Raw genomic sequence first — 16,224 nt, forward strand, 5'->3', positions numbered from 1 at the left:
AGGGACGTCCCAAGGATCCCTGAAAGCACTAACCGTTGGAGTTGAGGCTTTTATTTTGAAATCTCACTGTAAAGTAACCGGAAGTACACTTTCATTGGGGCATTGAACAATCGACGTCATTCAGCAGTACCAGCCCACTGCTGCTGTCCCAAAGCAAGCACAAGTCTGAACTTTTCTCAAAGCCGATAGATAACAAACCGGGTTGATTAAGGTTAATTGCAAGTGGAGTAATGTCATTTTGTTCCTTCTTCGGTGGTGAGGTCTTTAAAGACCACTTTAAAACTGGTAAGAGGCTCCTCAGCTAGCTAAGATAGCATTAAAGTTAGTCAGTTACAGTAGCTAAGCTAACTTGTAAACATGAGATTAGTCAGTAAAAGTAACTTATACATCTGCTTTGCTTGCTGTTTGGGGTTTTAGGCTGGGTTTCTGTATAAGCACTTTGACATTGATGTAAAAAGGGTTTTATAAATACATTTGATTTGGGACGTTGTGGCACATAACTATAACGTCTGGTATCTGTTACAGTAACGTTAGCCCAACTGTGTTGGACTATGACCTAACTTATGCTATGACATAACTTATGCTATGACCTAACTTATGCTCAATCAGTAGCTAACTAAAAGTAGCATGCTCTTGTAATCACTGATTACACAAGGGCCACGTTAAATTGCCAAACGTTTTCGAACGTTGCAGATAGAAATACCATGAATAGAGCCGTCGTGAGTCCTTATTCTACAAGTCAGAGAGCCATGTTTGCTCTGCATGAATAACATGTTTCTGTCTGAGCGTTCCAAAACGTTGCATTACTTCTGATCGCCCTCTGGCTCTTACCAAACCGTGATGGAAGATTGAACCACCAGCCAGTTAAACTGTAGCAACTTACTCCACTGGGCCAAGAAAACAAATGTAAACCAAACATCAGTAGTTGCAGTAACTATAAAGTATAATTGAAAATACAAATTGTATTATTTATAAGTATACAATGTAGCGCCAATACAAGTACATTTAGATCTTAATGTGGCCCCTTATGTCATCATTTCTCCTAAATGTAGGTTTTGACATGTCCTCCTGTAACATCACTCAAAGAGAATGTGTTGAACATGGGTCCCTCCCCAGGGTTAATAGATGACAAACCGGTTTGGTTAAGGAAATAATGTGAGTCAACTGCACTTTTATCCATTGAGGATTGTTCCTGGTGGATTAATGACGTTTTCACTGGTCAAATCATCCTGTAACTTCACTCAAAGAGAATGTGTTGAACATACATCCTAGATCTACTTTTGGCTAATCTCACTGTAATCTTCTATCTCCCCAGGGTTGTATATGTGTGCCCAGTGTGGACACCAGCTGTTCTCCAGCAGATCTAAGTACGAGCATTCCTCCCCCTGGCCTGCCTTCACTGAGACCGTCCTCCAGGACAGTGTGTCCAAGCACGAGGAGAGACCTGGGGCATTCAAGGTGAGATCCTCTCAGTTTGGGCGTGGAGTTGCATTAGACCAGAGTTGTGAAGTTTACCTTAGGTACAGATCTAAGATCAGCTAAGCTTCCCCTTCCCCAATCTTATCCATTAGTGGGGGAAATTCAACTGGTCGATCTTCTAGGCATTCGTAGTCGATCACCAAACATTTCTGTAGAAAAGCCAACGATAAAGACTTGGGCTCCTTTATTTAATTGTCAGGGAATACAGCAGAGCTGCTGTTTTTATGATTGACTTCATGTTGAAGTTTTATTCAGCACTGTCAATACTGTTTTTATTCATCACTGTCAACACTGTTTTTATTCATCACTGTCAACACTGTTTTTATTCACTACTGTCAACACTGTTTTTATTCAGCACTGTCAACACTGTTTCTATTCATCACTGTCAACACTGTTTTTATTCATCACTGTCAACACTGTTTTTATTCACTACTGTCAACACTGTTTTTATTCATCACTGTCAACACTGTTTTTATTCATCACTGTCAACACTGTTTTTATTCATCACTGTCAACACTGTTTTTATTCAGCACTGTCAACACTGTTTTTATTCATCACTGTCAACACTGTTTTTATTCAGCACTGTCAACACTGTTTTTATTCAGCACTGTCAACACTGTTTTTATTCATCACTGTCAATACTGTTTTTATTCATCACTGTCAACACTGTTTTTATTCAGCACTGTCAATACTGTTTTTATTCATCACTGTCAACACTGTTTTTATTCAGCACTGTCAACACTGTTTTTATTCAGCACTGTCAACACTGTTTTTATTCAGCACTGTCAACACTGTTTTTATTCATCACTGTCAATACTGTTTTTATTCATCACTGTCAACACTGTTTTTATTCATCACTGTCAATACTGTTTTTATTCATCACTGTCAACACTGTTTTTATTCAGCACTGTCAACACTGTTTTTATTCATCACTGTCAACACTGTTTTTATTCAGCACTGTCAACACTGTTTTTATTCAGCACTGTCAACACTGTTTTTATTCATCACTGTCAACACTGTTTTTATTCAGCACTGTCAACACTGTTTTTATTCATCACTGTCAACACTGTTTTTATTCAGCACTGTCAATACTGTTTTTATTCATCACTGTCAACACTGTTTTTATTCATCACTGTCAACACTGTTTTTATTCATCACTGTCAACACTGTTTTTATTCATCACTGTCAACACTGTTTTTATTCAGCACTGTCAACACTGTTTTTATTCAGCACTGTCAACAGTTTTTATTCAGCACTGTCAACACTGTTTTTATTCAGCACTGTCAACACTGTTTTTATTCAGCACTGTCAACACTGTTTTATTCAGCACTGTCAACACTGTTTTATTCACTACTGTCAACACTGTTTTTATTCAGCACTGTCAACACTGTTTTTATTCAGCACTGTCAACACTGTTTCTATTCAATACTGTCAACACTGTTTTTATTCAGCACTGTCAACACTGTTTTTATTCAGCACTGTCAACACTGTTTTTATTCAGCACTGTCAACACTGTTTTTATTCAGCACTGTCAACACTGTTTTTATTCATCACTGTCAACACTGTTTTTATTCATCACTGTCAACACTGTTTTTATTCAGCACTGTCAACACTGTTTTTATTCAGCACTGTCAACACTGTTTTTATTCAGCACTGTCAACAGTTTTTATTCAGCACTGTCAACACTGTTTTTATTCAGCACTGTCAACACTGTTTTTATTCAACACTGTCAACACTGTTTTTATTCAACACTGTCAATACTGTTTTTATTCAACACTTTTACGAAACATAAATACTCTTCTCCTTCATTCCACTCGCGCTGCAGCTGCAATGAGTTAGTAGCCAAGTGTGTCGCTAGGCCTGCGTCTTTATTATCAGCAGCTCATGTCTATTTTAATATCGATGAATATTTCACTTTCTCTGGTCATAAGAACAGCATGAGTTTGTGCATGAGGCAGAAATAATGTGTACCCTCTGGTCAGTGTCACTGGAGGAAGGTAGAGGGCAGGGACCGTGACAGACGGATGCTCTGCTGCTCTCTCCTTTCCTCCGCTGAGACTGACCATCAGTCTGCTGCTCTCTCCTTTCCTCCGCTGAGACTGACCCTCAGTCTGCTGCTCTCTCCTTTCCTCCGCTGAGACTGACCATCAGTCTGCTGCTCTCTCCTTTCCTCCACTGAGACTGACCCTCAGTCTGCTGCTCTCTCCTTTCCTCCGCTGAGACTGACCCTCAGTCTGCTGCTCTCTCCTTTCCTCCGCTGAGACTGACCATCAGTCTGCTGCTCTCTCCTTTCCTCCGCTGAGACTGACCCTCAGTCTGCTGCTCTCTCCTTTCCTCCGCTGAGACTGACCATCAGTCTGCTGCTCTCTCCTTTCCTCCGCTGAGACTGACCCTCAGTCTGCTGCTCTCTCCTTTCCTCTGCTGAGACTGACCCTCAGTCTGCTGCGCTCTCCTTTCCTCTGCTGAGACTGACCCTCAGTCTGCTGCTCTCTCCTTTCCTCCGCTGAGACTGACCCTCAGTCTGCTACTCTCTCCTTTCCTCCGCTGAGACTGACCATCAGTCTGCTGCTCTCTCCTTTCCTCCGCTGAGACTGACCCTCAGTCTGCTGCTCTCTCCTTTCCTCCGCTGAGACTGACCATCAGTCTGCTGCTCTCTCCTTTCCTCCGCTGAGACTGACCATCAGTCTGCTGCTCTCTCCTTTCCTCCGCTGAGACTGACCATCAGTCTGCTGCTCTCTCCTTTCCTCCGCTGAGACTGACCCTCAGTCTGCTGCTCTCTCCTTTCCTCTGCTGAGACTGACCCTCAGTCTGCTGCGCTCTCCTTTCCTCTGCTGAGACTGACCCTCAGTCTGCTGCTCTCTCCTTTCCTCCGCTGAGACTGACCCTCAGTCTGCTACTCTCTCCTTTCCTCCGCTGAGACTGACCATCAGTCTGCTGCTCTCTCCTTTCCTCCGCTGAGACTGACCCTCAGTCTGCTGCTCTCTCCTTTCCTCCGCTGAGACTGACCATCAGTCTGCTGCTCTCTCCTTTCCTCCGCTGAGACTGACCATCAGTCTGCTGCTCTCTCCTTTCCTCCGCTGAGACTGACCATCAGTCTGCTGCTCTCTCCTTTCCTCCGCTGAGACTGACCATCAGTCTGCTGCTCTCTCCTTTCCTCCGCTGAGACTGACCAACAGATGCAGGTACCATTAATTAATTAGTCCAGTAAAATAAAACATCAGATTATTTCAATTAATGCTCAACTATGCCTCGCAACTGATCTATTTTGTTATCAAAGCTTGAGTTTTGAAATATAATATGGTCTGAGAAGAACAATATTGGCAGGCCAAGCATAACCAATATGCTGTGATAATGTATTAGGTTTACTTCACAGAAACGTATAAAGTTAAGTCATATTTTTTTAATAATCTGAGCGGTAAATTTCGGCTTGCTTTTTGACTGCGAAAGTGATCGTGACAGAAAATATGGGTGACAACTTATCCCTACTCCATAAGGGTGTCCCTCTGTTGACTGTTCATTGCTAAGTGGTTGTCTGCTTGTGGTCAATACACTGATGAGTCCATGTTCATTTTAACAGGATGTGTGTAGGGTATTGCATTCAATTTCTGCATTTGTAAGCAGTGTTTCATTTTAAACTTGGGAGGGTCCTAATAATCATGTTTGATATGTTGATTGTGCATTGAACAAAAATCGAAACGCAACTTTGTAAAGTGTTGGTCACATGTTTCATGAGCTGAAATAAAATATCCCCGACATTTTCAATAGGCACAAAAAGTGTATTTTTGCAATTGGCATGCTGACTGCAGGACTGTTCACCAGAGCTGTTGCCAGAGAATTGAATGTTAATTTCTCTACCATAAGCCACCTCAATGTAATTTTAGAATATGTTGTACTTCCAACCGGCCTCACAACCGCAGACCATGTGTATGGTGTTGTTTGGGGGGGCGGTTTGCCGATGTCAACGTTGTGAACAGAGTTTTTATGAAGGAAAACACCTTTTTCTTGATAAAAATTTGGCACATAGAATTGACTTTACTATTGTAAAGATGGAATCTGATAGTTGTGTGTTTCAGGTCCGATGTGGGAAGTGTGGGAACGGACTGGGTCATGAGTTTGTGGGAGACGGGCCAAAGAAAGGACTCTCACGTTTCTGAATATTCAGCAGCTCACTGAAGTTCGTCCCTAAAGGTACGGGTTCACTTAAATTATGTTGTCACGGAATGTCAAGCCAATTTGATTAGATTATAGTCAAAACATGTCAATGTCTCTGGTTGATACCTAACCAATCTGACTGAGCACACGTTAACCACTGGATAGTTAATGTTACATTTAAAAACTTTAATTAAAATGTTGTCCTTTCTCTCTCCACAGATAAGGTAGATGGACAGTAAGGTGAGCAGCAGGGCTATGGAGTCACAGTGATGGTAGAGCAGTAGGATTGTCTGGAGTCTCTGTGCTGCTGAAGGTGTGCAGGACAGTGGATGAAGTGTCCTGGGATAAAGCCCACTTTGGGACCTCCAGGACACTGATGGTCAATGTCTTCGCTGGACAAGGACAGAGGAACTCCTACCAAATAGTCAGCTACATTATGCAATACTACACCATCATAATATAACAATACTACACCATCATAATATAACAATACTACACAATCAGAACACAGACAAGTACAAGGAGTTACACCATTACACAAAGATAGTCTGTCACTTAAACATTGTTTTATTTTTTATCTTAACATTGTCAGTCAAATGGGGGATCACTATGTAGCCTTCATAGTGGTGAATGTAACTTCAAGATGTCCTCATTTATATATAGTAGTGAAAGCAAACAAAAGTGGCTCAATCTACCAATGTATGTTAATCAGTTCTATCAATGATGTTATGAGCCTCTTAAAGATAGACAGTGACGTAAATAAAATCTCAATGGTCTTAACGGTCACAATGTATAATATGCAAACAAAAAGAGAAATTAAACTGAGAAATAAAGATGTACTTTTATAGAAGATTACATTATTTGTTGGTTTATATTTTAAATTAAAATATGAAAATATTTTTTCAACCATCTTTATGACAAACACATCAATCATGCCAGTATTTTTCTGTACTCACCTCAAGAGATTAGCAGACCTGAAAATACTAAATTGTTAGTATATACTGAATCATTACTCTGGTTATACAACTAATCTTGTTCCACATCTTTCACAGTGAGTTTATTTTTTATGCATTATACTCCCACCTTGTGGCAGACATGAGACCACGCATCAGGACGGGCTTGTCATTTGGTCTGGCAATGAATGTGGGCTAGACTCACAAATCAAATCAAATGTATTTATATAGCCCTTCGTACATCAGCTGATATCTCAAAGTGCTGTACAGAAACCCAGCCTAAAACCCCAAACAGCAAGCAATGCAGGTGTAGAAGCACGGTGGCTAGGAAAAACTCCCTAGAAAGGCCAAAACCTAGGAAGAAACCTAGAGGAACCAGGCTATGTGGGGTGGCCAGTCCTCTTCTGGCTGTGCCGGGTGGAGATTATAACAGAACATGGCCAAGATGTTCAAATGTTCATAAATGACCAGCATGGTCGAATAATAATAAGGCAGAACAGTTAAAACGAGCAGCAGCACGGCCAGGTGGACTGGGGACAGTAAGGAGTCATCATGTCAGGTAGTCCTGGGGCATGGACCTAGGGCTCAGGTCCTCCGAGAGAGAGAAAGAAAGAGAGAATTAGAGAAAGCACACTTAAATTCACACAGGACACCAAATAGGACAGGAGAAGTACTCCAGATATAACAAACTGACCCTAGCCCCCCGACACAAACTACTGCAGCATAAATACTGGAGGCTGAGACAGGAGGGGTCAGGAGACACTGTGGCCCCATCCGAAGACACCCCCGGACAGGGCCAAACAGGAAGGATATAACCCCACCCACTTTGTCAAAGCACAGCCCCCACACCACTAGAGGGATATCTTCAACCACCAACTTACCATCCTGAGACAAGGCTGAGTATAGCCCACAAAGATCTCCGCCATGGCACAACCCAAGGGGGGGCGCCAACCCAGACAGGATGACCACATCAGTGAATCAACCCACTCAGGTGATGCACCCCTTCCAGGGACGACATGAGAGAGCCCCAGTAAGCCAGTGACTCAGCCCCTGTAATAGGGTTAGAGGCAGAGAATCCCATTGGAAAGAGGGGAACCGGCCAGGCAGAGACAGCAAGGGCGGTTCGTTGCTCCAGAGCCTTTTTGTTCACCTTCCCACTCCGGCGCCAGACTACACTCAATCATATGACCCACTGAAGAGATGAGTCTTCAGTAAAGACTTAAAGGTTGAGACCGAGTTTGCGTCTCTGACATGGGTAGGCAGACCGTTCCATAAAAATGGAGCTCTATAGGAGAAAGCCCGGCCTCCAGCTGTTTGCTTAGAAATTCTAGGGACAATTAGGAGGCCTGTGTCTTGTGACCGTAGCGTACGTGTAGGTATGTACGGCAGGACCAAATCAGAGAGATAGGTAGGAGCAAGCCCATGTAATGCTTTGTAGGTTAGCAGTAAAACCTTGAAATCAGCCCATGCTTTGACAGGAAGCCAGTGTAGAGAGGCTAGCACTGGAGTAATATGATCAAATTTTTTCTTGCACATTCATCGTCTGCACATCTATCACTCCAGTGTTTATTTGCTAAATTGTAATTACTTCACCACTACGGCCTATTTATTGCCTTACCTCCCTAATCTTACCTCATTTGCACACACTGTATATAGACTTTTCTATTGTATTATTGACTGTATGTTTGTTTATTCCATGTGTAACTCTGTGTTGTTGTTTGTGTCTCACTGCTTTGCTTTATCTTGGCCAGGTCTCAGTTGTAAATGAGAACTTGTTCTCAACTGGCCCACCTGGTTAAATAAAGGTGAAATCAAATAAAATAATAAATTGTGTGCTAGGAATATGGGACCAATTACTAAACTTCTGACTACTTTAATACACATATAAGTGAATTTGTCCCAATACTTCTGGTCTCCTAAAATGGGGGGACTATGTACAAAAACTGCTATAATTTATAAATGTTTTTTTTTCTCTTATTGTACCTTTATTTAACCAGGCAAGTCAGTTAAGAACAAATTCTTATTTTCAATGACAGCCTAGGAACAGTGGGTTAACTGCCTGTTCAGGGGCAGAACAACAGATTTGTACCTTGTCAGCTCAGGGGTTTGAACTTGCAACCTTCCGGTTGCTAGTCCACCGCTCTAACCACTAGGCTACCCTGCCGCCCCTAATCACCGAATATGGATTGAAATACCCTCAAAGCCATTGAATCACTTCAAGTCCAAAGTGCTGGAGTACAGAGCCAAAACAACAACACGTGTCACTGTCCCAATACATGTAGAGCTCACTGTATGTTCAGAATGGGGATATGAGCTCTTCTCCAGCATTCCTCAACATGGCCTGCTTTCTCTCAGACCATCCACCAGGACAGTGTGTCCAAATCCCCTGAGAATTGGGGACCAGTGAAGGTGTGTTGTGTGTGCAGTCAGAGAGGGACTGATTCACCCTTATGACCTATAGGAGGCCTAACGTGTGTAGGGGTTGTTTGTGACTTCGTGTGATTGTTGTCAGTGGAGGTTTTAGTTTTCCACCAACTCATTTTACAACAGAAGGTATTTAACATGTTTGATGTGTCCCCTTTTAACAAGGATACAGAATGTTAAAACAGAGGGAATCCTTCCTGGATGTGGTTTGTTTCAGGTCTGTTGTGTGGAAATGGACTGGGTCATGAGTTCTGATACGACGGAGCAAGAGAGGGACTCTGCTACTCCTGAATATTCAGCAGCTCACTCAAATTCATCCCTCAAGGTGGGAATTCAGTGTGTTTGACCTCTGTGAGCAGAAAGAGTTCTCCTGTGTAGAATATAACTCATTTTATAAAACAACACAAAGACACTAATGGAGGGTTAAGGAGGGTCTTTTGTATTCTCCTCTGATATAGAGTACTATAGAATGTACTCTGACCCTGCTCCCCAGCTCCCCTCTCCAATGTTAAGGTAGATATATATATATATACAGTAAGGTGAGCAGCAGGGGTAGGGAGTCACAGTGATGGTAGAGCAGTAGGATTGTCTGGAGTCTCTGTGCTGCTGAAGGTGTGCAGGACAGTGCATGAAGTGTCCTGGGATTAATAGCCTAAAAAGTAGTTAGATTGCCTTTTATAACACATAAGCCAATAGCCATCTATTAGACATTAAATAAAGTGCTACTGCTTTCTATTAAATACAAGTCACCACGTATGACAAGAAACACTAAATTAATGAATAATAATTGCCAAATAATCCTCTGTTAATGTTCAATTCGGGAACTGTGTGTATTTCAATTGTTTTATCAATGTTTATTCACTTCTGAATCTCAGTCTCTTCAGCCAGCGAGTGGGTCTTAGTTTATGATCTCTGGTAAAGAGAGACTTTGGTGTTGGATTACATTACATAGCCACTTCCACTGGAGACTGGAAAGTCCCATCTATTTCATTCGCTGAAAGGCCCGTCACTTCTTGGCAGACAGATACTCAGACGAAGCACAATGCTGGAAAACGATCTACATCCACTTAAACTAGTCCTGGCATCGTTCTATGACAAACACAGAAGGTTTCATATTGAATTCAATAAGAGAAAACAGAGAGACAGAGAGAGAAAGAGCCAGTTCCTTAATGTATCCATTGTCTGTATTATACAGCCCAAACATCAAGGGACTGACAATCTCTCTATCTCCTTCTCTCTCTCTGTTTTCTTCTATTCAGTTATTGGTAGCCTAATATTTAATCCCTTAGCTAAGTGGGCAGGGGGGAACACATGACAGGGAATCATTTGAAATATGTAGTTAGGCTGTGATAAGGTATTATATAAGCCAATTGTCATCTATAAGGCATTTATTCAGTGATTTTCTTCTTTGTCAAATATAAATGTTTATTCATTTACAAGTAGGATCTGATGGGTAACACTTTATTTTAAGGGTCCATAATAAACCATCAGGTGAATGGCCAAGACAAAATATTGAAGTGGCTTTGAACGGGATATGGTAGTAGGTGCCAGGGGGGTGGGTTTTTCTGTGATGTTTTCTGTGTTACAGGTGGCAGAGATGTGTCAATCAGTATATTGGACTTTTCTGTGATGTTTTCTGTGTTATAGGTGGCAGAGATGTGTCAATCAGTATTTTGGACTTTGCTGTGATGTTTTCTGTGTAATAGGTGGCGCAGATATGTGTCAATCAGTGTATTGGACTTTTCTGTGATGTTTTCTGTGTTACAGGTGGCAGAGATGTGTCAATCATTATATTGGACTTTTCTGCGATGTTTTCTGTGTTACAGGTGGCAGAGATGTGTCAATCAGTATATTGGACTTTTCTGCGATGTTCCCCAGCTCTGTGTTCTGTCTAATTCCTCCCTCTCCTGTTGACAAGGAGCTGCTGGCATGTTATAATCTCAGACTCTCTTGCTAACGGCGGGTCCTCCCTGTTTACCTGACCGGAGAATACGCTCACGGGTGGGTCACACTCGATAAGTCCTGCGTATCAGGCTTCAACCAGTTTTCTCTGGTCAAAGGCAGGGGTTCAGCACTTCGTCTGGGCAACGGACTAAGGCTCAACAGGCTAGACTCCCAGTGTCCTTTATGTGTGCCTTAAACACCAAGCCCCTTTTGATTTCCTGCTTGAGCCCACAATAATGGTCTGGTAATGGGCTACCTATGGTAGAGCCCCTTAAGCTAAGGTTGTTGTCAGTGTTCCCTTTTCTCCTGAACACTTTATTCAACCAATAGAGTAACTAGTTAGGGAAAACTAGTAAGACTTCATGTTTGGTTTCACAAGTGATATATATACTGTATATATATTTTTTCAATACAATTTGGTTCTTTCAGAAGAGGTTGTTTGCTTCTTTAACTCTCTTTCACAAAACCTTTACAATGACTTTTAATAGTTCTATCTTACCCTATAGCTTTCCTCATTACAACACTTCAAGGTGTCAATGCCCCACATTCTGCACTCTTCTGGCAATGAAGCCCCTGCCTTCCTCAAATAGAGTTATACAACACATTATTTCCTTCACGTGATGCTGTTCATTAAACAAAGTTAGATGACACCTTTCCCCTTCACACATGACGACGACCCACGGGGATGTCTCCTCCCACCTGCTGTTCTACAGCTCTATCAGCTCTGACCCAGGGCTTGAGTTCAACAGGTTGCTTCCATATAAGGTGAACTTCCACCCTCCTGCAGCAGAATATCTGTACTTTTAATGGGTCAGGCTGTATTCCAGCTGCTCGAGGCTGGCTCTTCTTCTGCTGATGATGATTTTTCTCCTTCTGATTCTTTGTTTTACGACCAGCAGAGTCCTGCTGGGGGACTGGAGGAATCATTAGGTCACCAGGACTTGGGCCAATCACGACAACCCCTCCATGGAGTCATCCAATGGTTGTGAATCCTGTGACCTTGCCTCGTTCAAAAACATTCTGTTACCCCGACCCCCAATAGTCTCTTTATATATACTGAAAATAAATAGAAACTCAACTTGCAACAATTTCAAAGTTTGTACTTACTTACCGTTCATATAAGGAAATCAGCCAATTTAAATAAATACATTAGGCCCTAATCTATACCTTTAAAAAAGGTAGGAATTTATATTTTATGAACCTGTTTTTAAAAGGTTGGAATAAACCTTTACATTTCAAACCTTACAAACCTTTACCATGCTGACTACAAGTTTAGACAGCTGGCCCTAGACTCATGTAGCTGACATTGGCTAATTGTAGGTGACTGCTGATGCACAACCACATTTCAAAATTGCACCATCTGTACCACAGATGATGTTTTAGGTGTTTGGTTGATAATGCACAGCAGTGTACCAGTAGTGGATCCTTCCTTCCAAAGGCTTTAAAACTCTAAGAGGTTATTAACCAAGGAAATGGAAAGGTTTGTACCAAGCTTTTAAAAACACGTTCATAAAATATAAATACTGTATATAGACCTAGTAGATATATATGTAGATCAGCTGCGTGTCTGACTTGTATGTAAATAACACAGGCCCAAACGTTTGGTCAAGGAAGGATGCTAGGGAAGGAAAGGATGTTGTCAGGGAAGGATGTTGTCATTATGTTAGTGATTCTTCACCAACAGTGTTTGCTTGAAGCACTTTATTCTACTGTAGCATTTATAAATGAACCACTTCATAACTATACACCTTGGGCTGTTCCATTCTAGAACATTTAGATAGAAAGTGTGGAACAGGCATGGTTCTCAGTCATAAACAGTAGGGCATCATGTGAGCTGCTCTATACATTGCATTTCTATATGGAACACTCAGAACATCGCCCCACCCACTTAATAAACCCCTGTTCAAACCCTTACTATCCTACAAGTTCTCCCTTAAAGTACATAAGTTCAAAATGTGGATATGAGCTCTTCTCCAGCAATTCCAAGTTTGAGCATTCCTCCCCATGGCCTGCCTTTTCCAACACAAACAAAGAGGCCTATTTATAAACTTCATGACTCATTGGTCATTTGCTGCTCTACAGCACCACCACTGTTCTGTGCCATCTGGCAAACATTTCTAACTGCGTCAAGAGTATAAGAGCTCAACTCAGAGAGGACATTTGCTGAGAAACCAGAGTTGGGCTACAAGACATTGTCGGCTACCAAGAGTTGAAATGGGTCTTCCAGCCTTGGGTCTGATACCGTTTTTGGGGCCCCTTGCGTTTCCAGTAGCATTGGGAACAGTCGCAGTAGGGGGGATTATATTGATTAAGGCGATTCATAAGAAACCTTCGTATCATCCAGGAAGTCCCATAATAACACGTTCCGTGAAGGTAAAGTCAAATAAAGCTTCTGGAAATGAACCCACTGGAAATGCTGCCAGCAAGAAGACAGAAGGACAGCAGAGCAGCAATGAAACTACCATCATAATTGCTTACGGCCTTGGAGTGGTTGACACTTATAAAAAGTAGGTCTATCATTTTTTACATATTTCTATCAAGTCTTCTTTACTGAGTACAATGTGCCTTTTTATTCATAAGAGCATGGATAGGCCTACCCTAGGCCATTATTTTCATGATATAATTCCTATTACATTGTATAATTCCTTTTGAATTGACACAAGAATGATGTTAGCCCACTGATACTTCCTGTTCTATCCTCATAAGTGTTAAAAAAGGTAGACCATCTCAGTTTGGTCTGGGTAACTTTCGCATGGCAGAGGCAGACCATATTCCACCATTGGCTTCTCTGAGGATAGCCCGAAACCATGAACGACTGGATCGTCTCCTACAAGTGAATCCAAGGCTTCATGAGATGATCATGAGCCTTGATTATGACCCAACTGGACAGAACCTGTTAACCATGAGGGTTCTTTACCAGGATCACAGAGATGCTCTGACTACTGGAAACAGCAGGGAATCTCAAGTATCCAGGTGAATGCTTTAGAGTAGGCAACAACTTTTCTGTGTTATCCTGTATGGTTTAGCAGATATGAAGGAAAATACATTGTCCAGTTAAGGCAGAATAGCAAAATGGCCACCATGATGATGATGTGTAACGTCATACATGGCACCGTAGTTATTCTCAGCCATCAAAACATAGGTGTGGTCATCACCTTTTCCGTTGTCATGTTTTCTGTGTTCTAGTCGTCTGCTGGCAGAGACAATCATAGACGGAGATGCTGCACTTATGCTGAGGAAGGCTTTTATCATGGGTCATCCTATATCTTCCTGGCAGCTCAGAGAAGACGCAGGTAAAAACATGGATTATTTTCCTGACCCCTCATTTTACAGTAGACACTGTAGATCTTTAGTGTCGCTTACAAAAGTAAAATGTTCACTAAGTTTGTCTTAGTCGCTGAGTTTGCCAGTATATTATATTAGGAGTATTTTACAAAAAAACTAAGATATGCATACAGTATATTTCTCACCAGTCCACCATTGATATGGTCTCAGAATATCATAATTTTGAATAATGGAGCATCAGAGCTAGACTAATAGAAATGTGTTTAGTTCCTAGAATACTGTTATCAACACTTGCTCTTGCTTTCCTGGCGACTTGAAGCTAAATGCCTTGAATGTGTGGGACAATTTGGGATTTCATAAAAAATGGACTAATGAAAAACATATTTTTTAAACATAAAAATAAAAATGCATAATTGCTTTTTGAGTAAAATGCCACCTTAAAGTTCACATTTTCCCTATTTGAAACGATGTACTTATTCTAGGATTGGCCACACCATATACCGATGGTAACATTGACATGTCTGATGAAGGAACAAGGCACTACTACAGATATGGCTACATTGAGCTGGTCGAAGCGTACCACAGGAAGGGGATAATCAACAAGAATCAAGCAATAAACCTCATTTCATGGGTGGAAAAAGAGATGCACCTGGACCGGGATACCCAAGAGTATAAGGAGATCCTTGATTACATTAAACGTCATGCTCATGTTTTCCGGTGGTAGAAATGGCAAACAAACTCAGCCAACACAGAGTAAATACAGATTGTGTAATCTAACATGCTAACATCGCAAAATACATTGTGAAATACATTTATGTACGATAGCGCACCTGCATAGATGTTTGGGTTCCGTGTAACGGGAGTTCCCAAGTTAAAAACGTTTCTATGATATGCAAATTATGGAATTCAGTATAGTTGGATTCTAGTTTGAAATATACTAATTCATGTTGCCATTCTAGAACTCGTTGATTAATTTGCATGTATAAGGAATGTATATGCTGGGGTCAAGGAAGGGTAGATAGGGACTTATGGAAAGTTACAGTGCAGAAAGTTCATATTCTGCTCCATGTTTCTAAGGAGGGAGTCGAAGGGCAATAGTTAGTCTCTGATAAGGCAGGCCAGCTGAGGAACTAGGGAGGGGTAAGGAATGCATCTCGAGGTCAAGTCAACAAATGAAGTGATAAGAAACCTCTGGGAGGCAGGCCAGAGAGACCCACCACAACGACTCTCCTACTTATGAGGATTCTGTGTTATGCACTATAGCCTGTTACCATATATGTGATTGAATATTATCTGCTGTTGGCTTGTGTATGTATGTAGGTGTTATGCAACATAGCTAACTTGAAACATTGTTAACAGTTTCAGGGCCATGGGCCTTTCTCATGATGGAAAAATACAGAATAACATAAAAACGGACACATACAGAACGTAGTGTAGCAAACCACAGACTGTTTTTGTTAGAACTCAAACTTAACAATAACAGAAACCAGATATGTGATAACGGTATCTAGGGAATGAGCGCATGGATACTCGACACAGCAAGTTACATCTATCGGCTGGAGCGCCCGGGGGCTGGTACCAGCTCGTACGACAACAATCAACGATAGGCTGGTGAGTTTAAACCACGCCCAGTCTCTACTCTGACAGGCCGGCTCGGAAGCCGTAACTACTACTGTCATCAGGGTATATTATAATATTTTGTCAGGAACAAGTCAGTTCTCTGTTTTGCCCTGCGAGGTGGGACAGAGAGCCCGTATATACGAAAATTGCATTTACCATTTATTGCTTAGCTACTAAAAAACATAGTATACAATCGGTCACTCATTGTCATATTTATCCTGATACCAGATTCGAATTGACGCAACTCTAACATACTGCAGTCCTATTTCACACATATACTTCCATGCATGAAGGTTTTAGTATCAGGCAGTGCTATAACTACACCAGAGAGGAACCAATGATGTTTCTGCCTAGCAACAGCGATGTA

At 41.6% G+C, this 16,224-nt stretch overlaps 1 protein-coding gene and 1 pseudogene across 3 annotated transcripts; both read left to right on the top strand.

The window, feature by feature from the left end:
- The first annotated feature begins 100 nt into the window (after positions 1-100).
- LOC109876709 (methionine-R-sulfoxide reductase B1-A-like) lies at positions 101-6,486 on the top strand (annotated as a pseudogene). 2 transcript variants are annotated; one of them, XR_004208623.1, is made up of 4 exons: positions 101-285; positions 1,316-1,458; positions 5,553-5,667; positions 5,851-6,486. The product of XR_004208623.1 is annotated as a methionine-R-sulfoxide reductase B1-A-like, transcript variant X1 (transcript). The 2 variants fall into 2 exon arrangements; XR_004208624.1 differs by lacking the exon at positions 101-285 and adding an exon at positions 1,058-1,155.
- A 6,568-nt stretch (positions 6,487-13,054) lies between these two features.
- Positions 13,055-16,162, top strand: LOC109876708 (uncharacterized). Its single transcript, XM_020469107.2, has 4 exons — positions 13,055-13,459; positions 13,659-13,925; positions 14,139-14,245; positions 14,720-16,162. Exons 1-4 carry the CDS (start codon positions 13,167-13,169, stop codon positions 14,959-14,961), a joined length of 909 nt encoding a protein of 302 aa, XP_020324696.2. The 5' UTR covers positions 13,055-13,166; the 3' UTR covers positions 14,962-16,162.
- Positions 16,163-16,224: the final 62 nt, after the last annotated feature.

Source organism: Oncorhynchus kisutch, unplaced genomic scaffold, assembly GCF_002021735.2.
Source record: "Oncorhynchus kisutch isolate 150728-3 unplaced genomic scaffold, Okis_V2 scaffold2150, whole genome shotgun sequence".
In the NCBI taxonomy this organism is placed as follows: domain Eukaryota; kingdom Metazoa; phylum Chordata; class Actinopteri; order Salmoniformes; family Salmonidae; genus Oncorhynchus; species Oncorhynchus kisutch.

What these genes read in the sequence shown, in the direction of transcription:
- LOC109876708 (XM_020469107.2), top strand. Translation starts at nt 13,167, where the DNA reads ATGGGTCTTCCAGCCTTGGGTCTGATACCGTTTTTGGGGCCCCTTGCG. An exon ending in GTGGTTGACACTTATAAAAA is followed by an intron (nt 13,460 to 13,658) that starts GTAGGTCTATCA and finishes TATCCTCATAAG; the next exon opens with TGTTAAAAAAGGTAGACCAT. An exon ending in AGGGAATCTCAAGTATCCAG is followed by an intron (nt 13,926 to 14,138) that starts GTGAATGCTTTA and finishes TCTGTGTTCTAG; the next exon opens with TCGTCTGCTGGCAGAGACAA.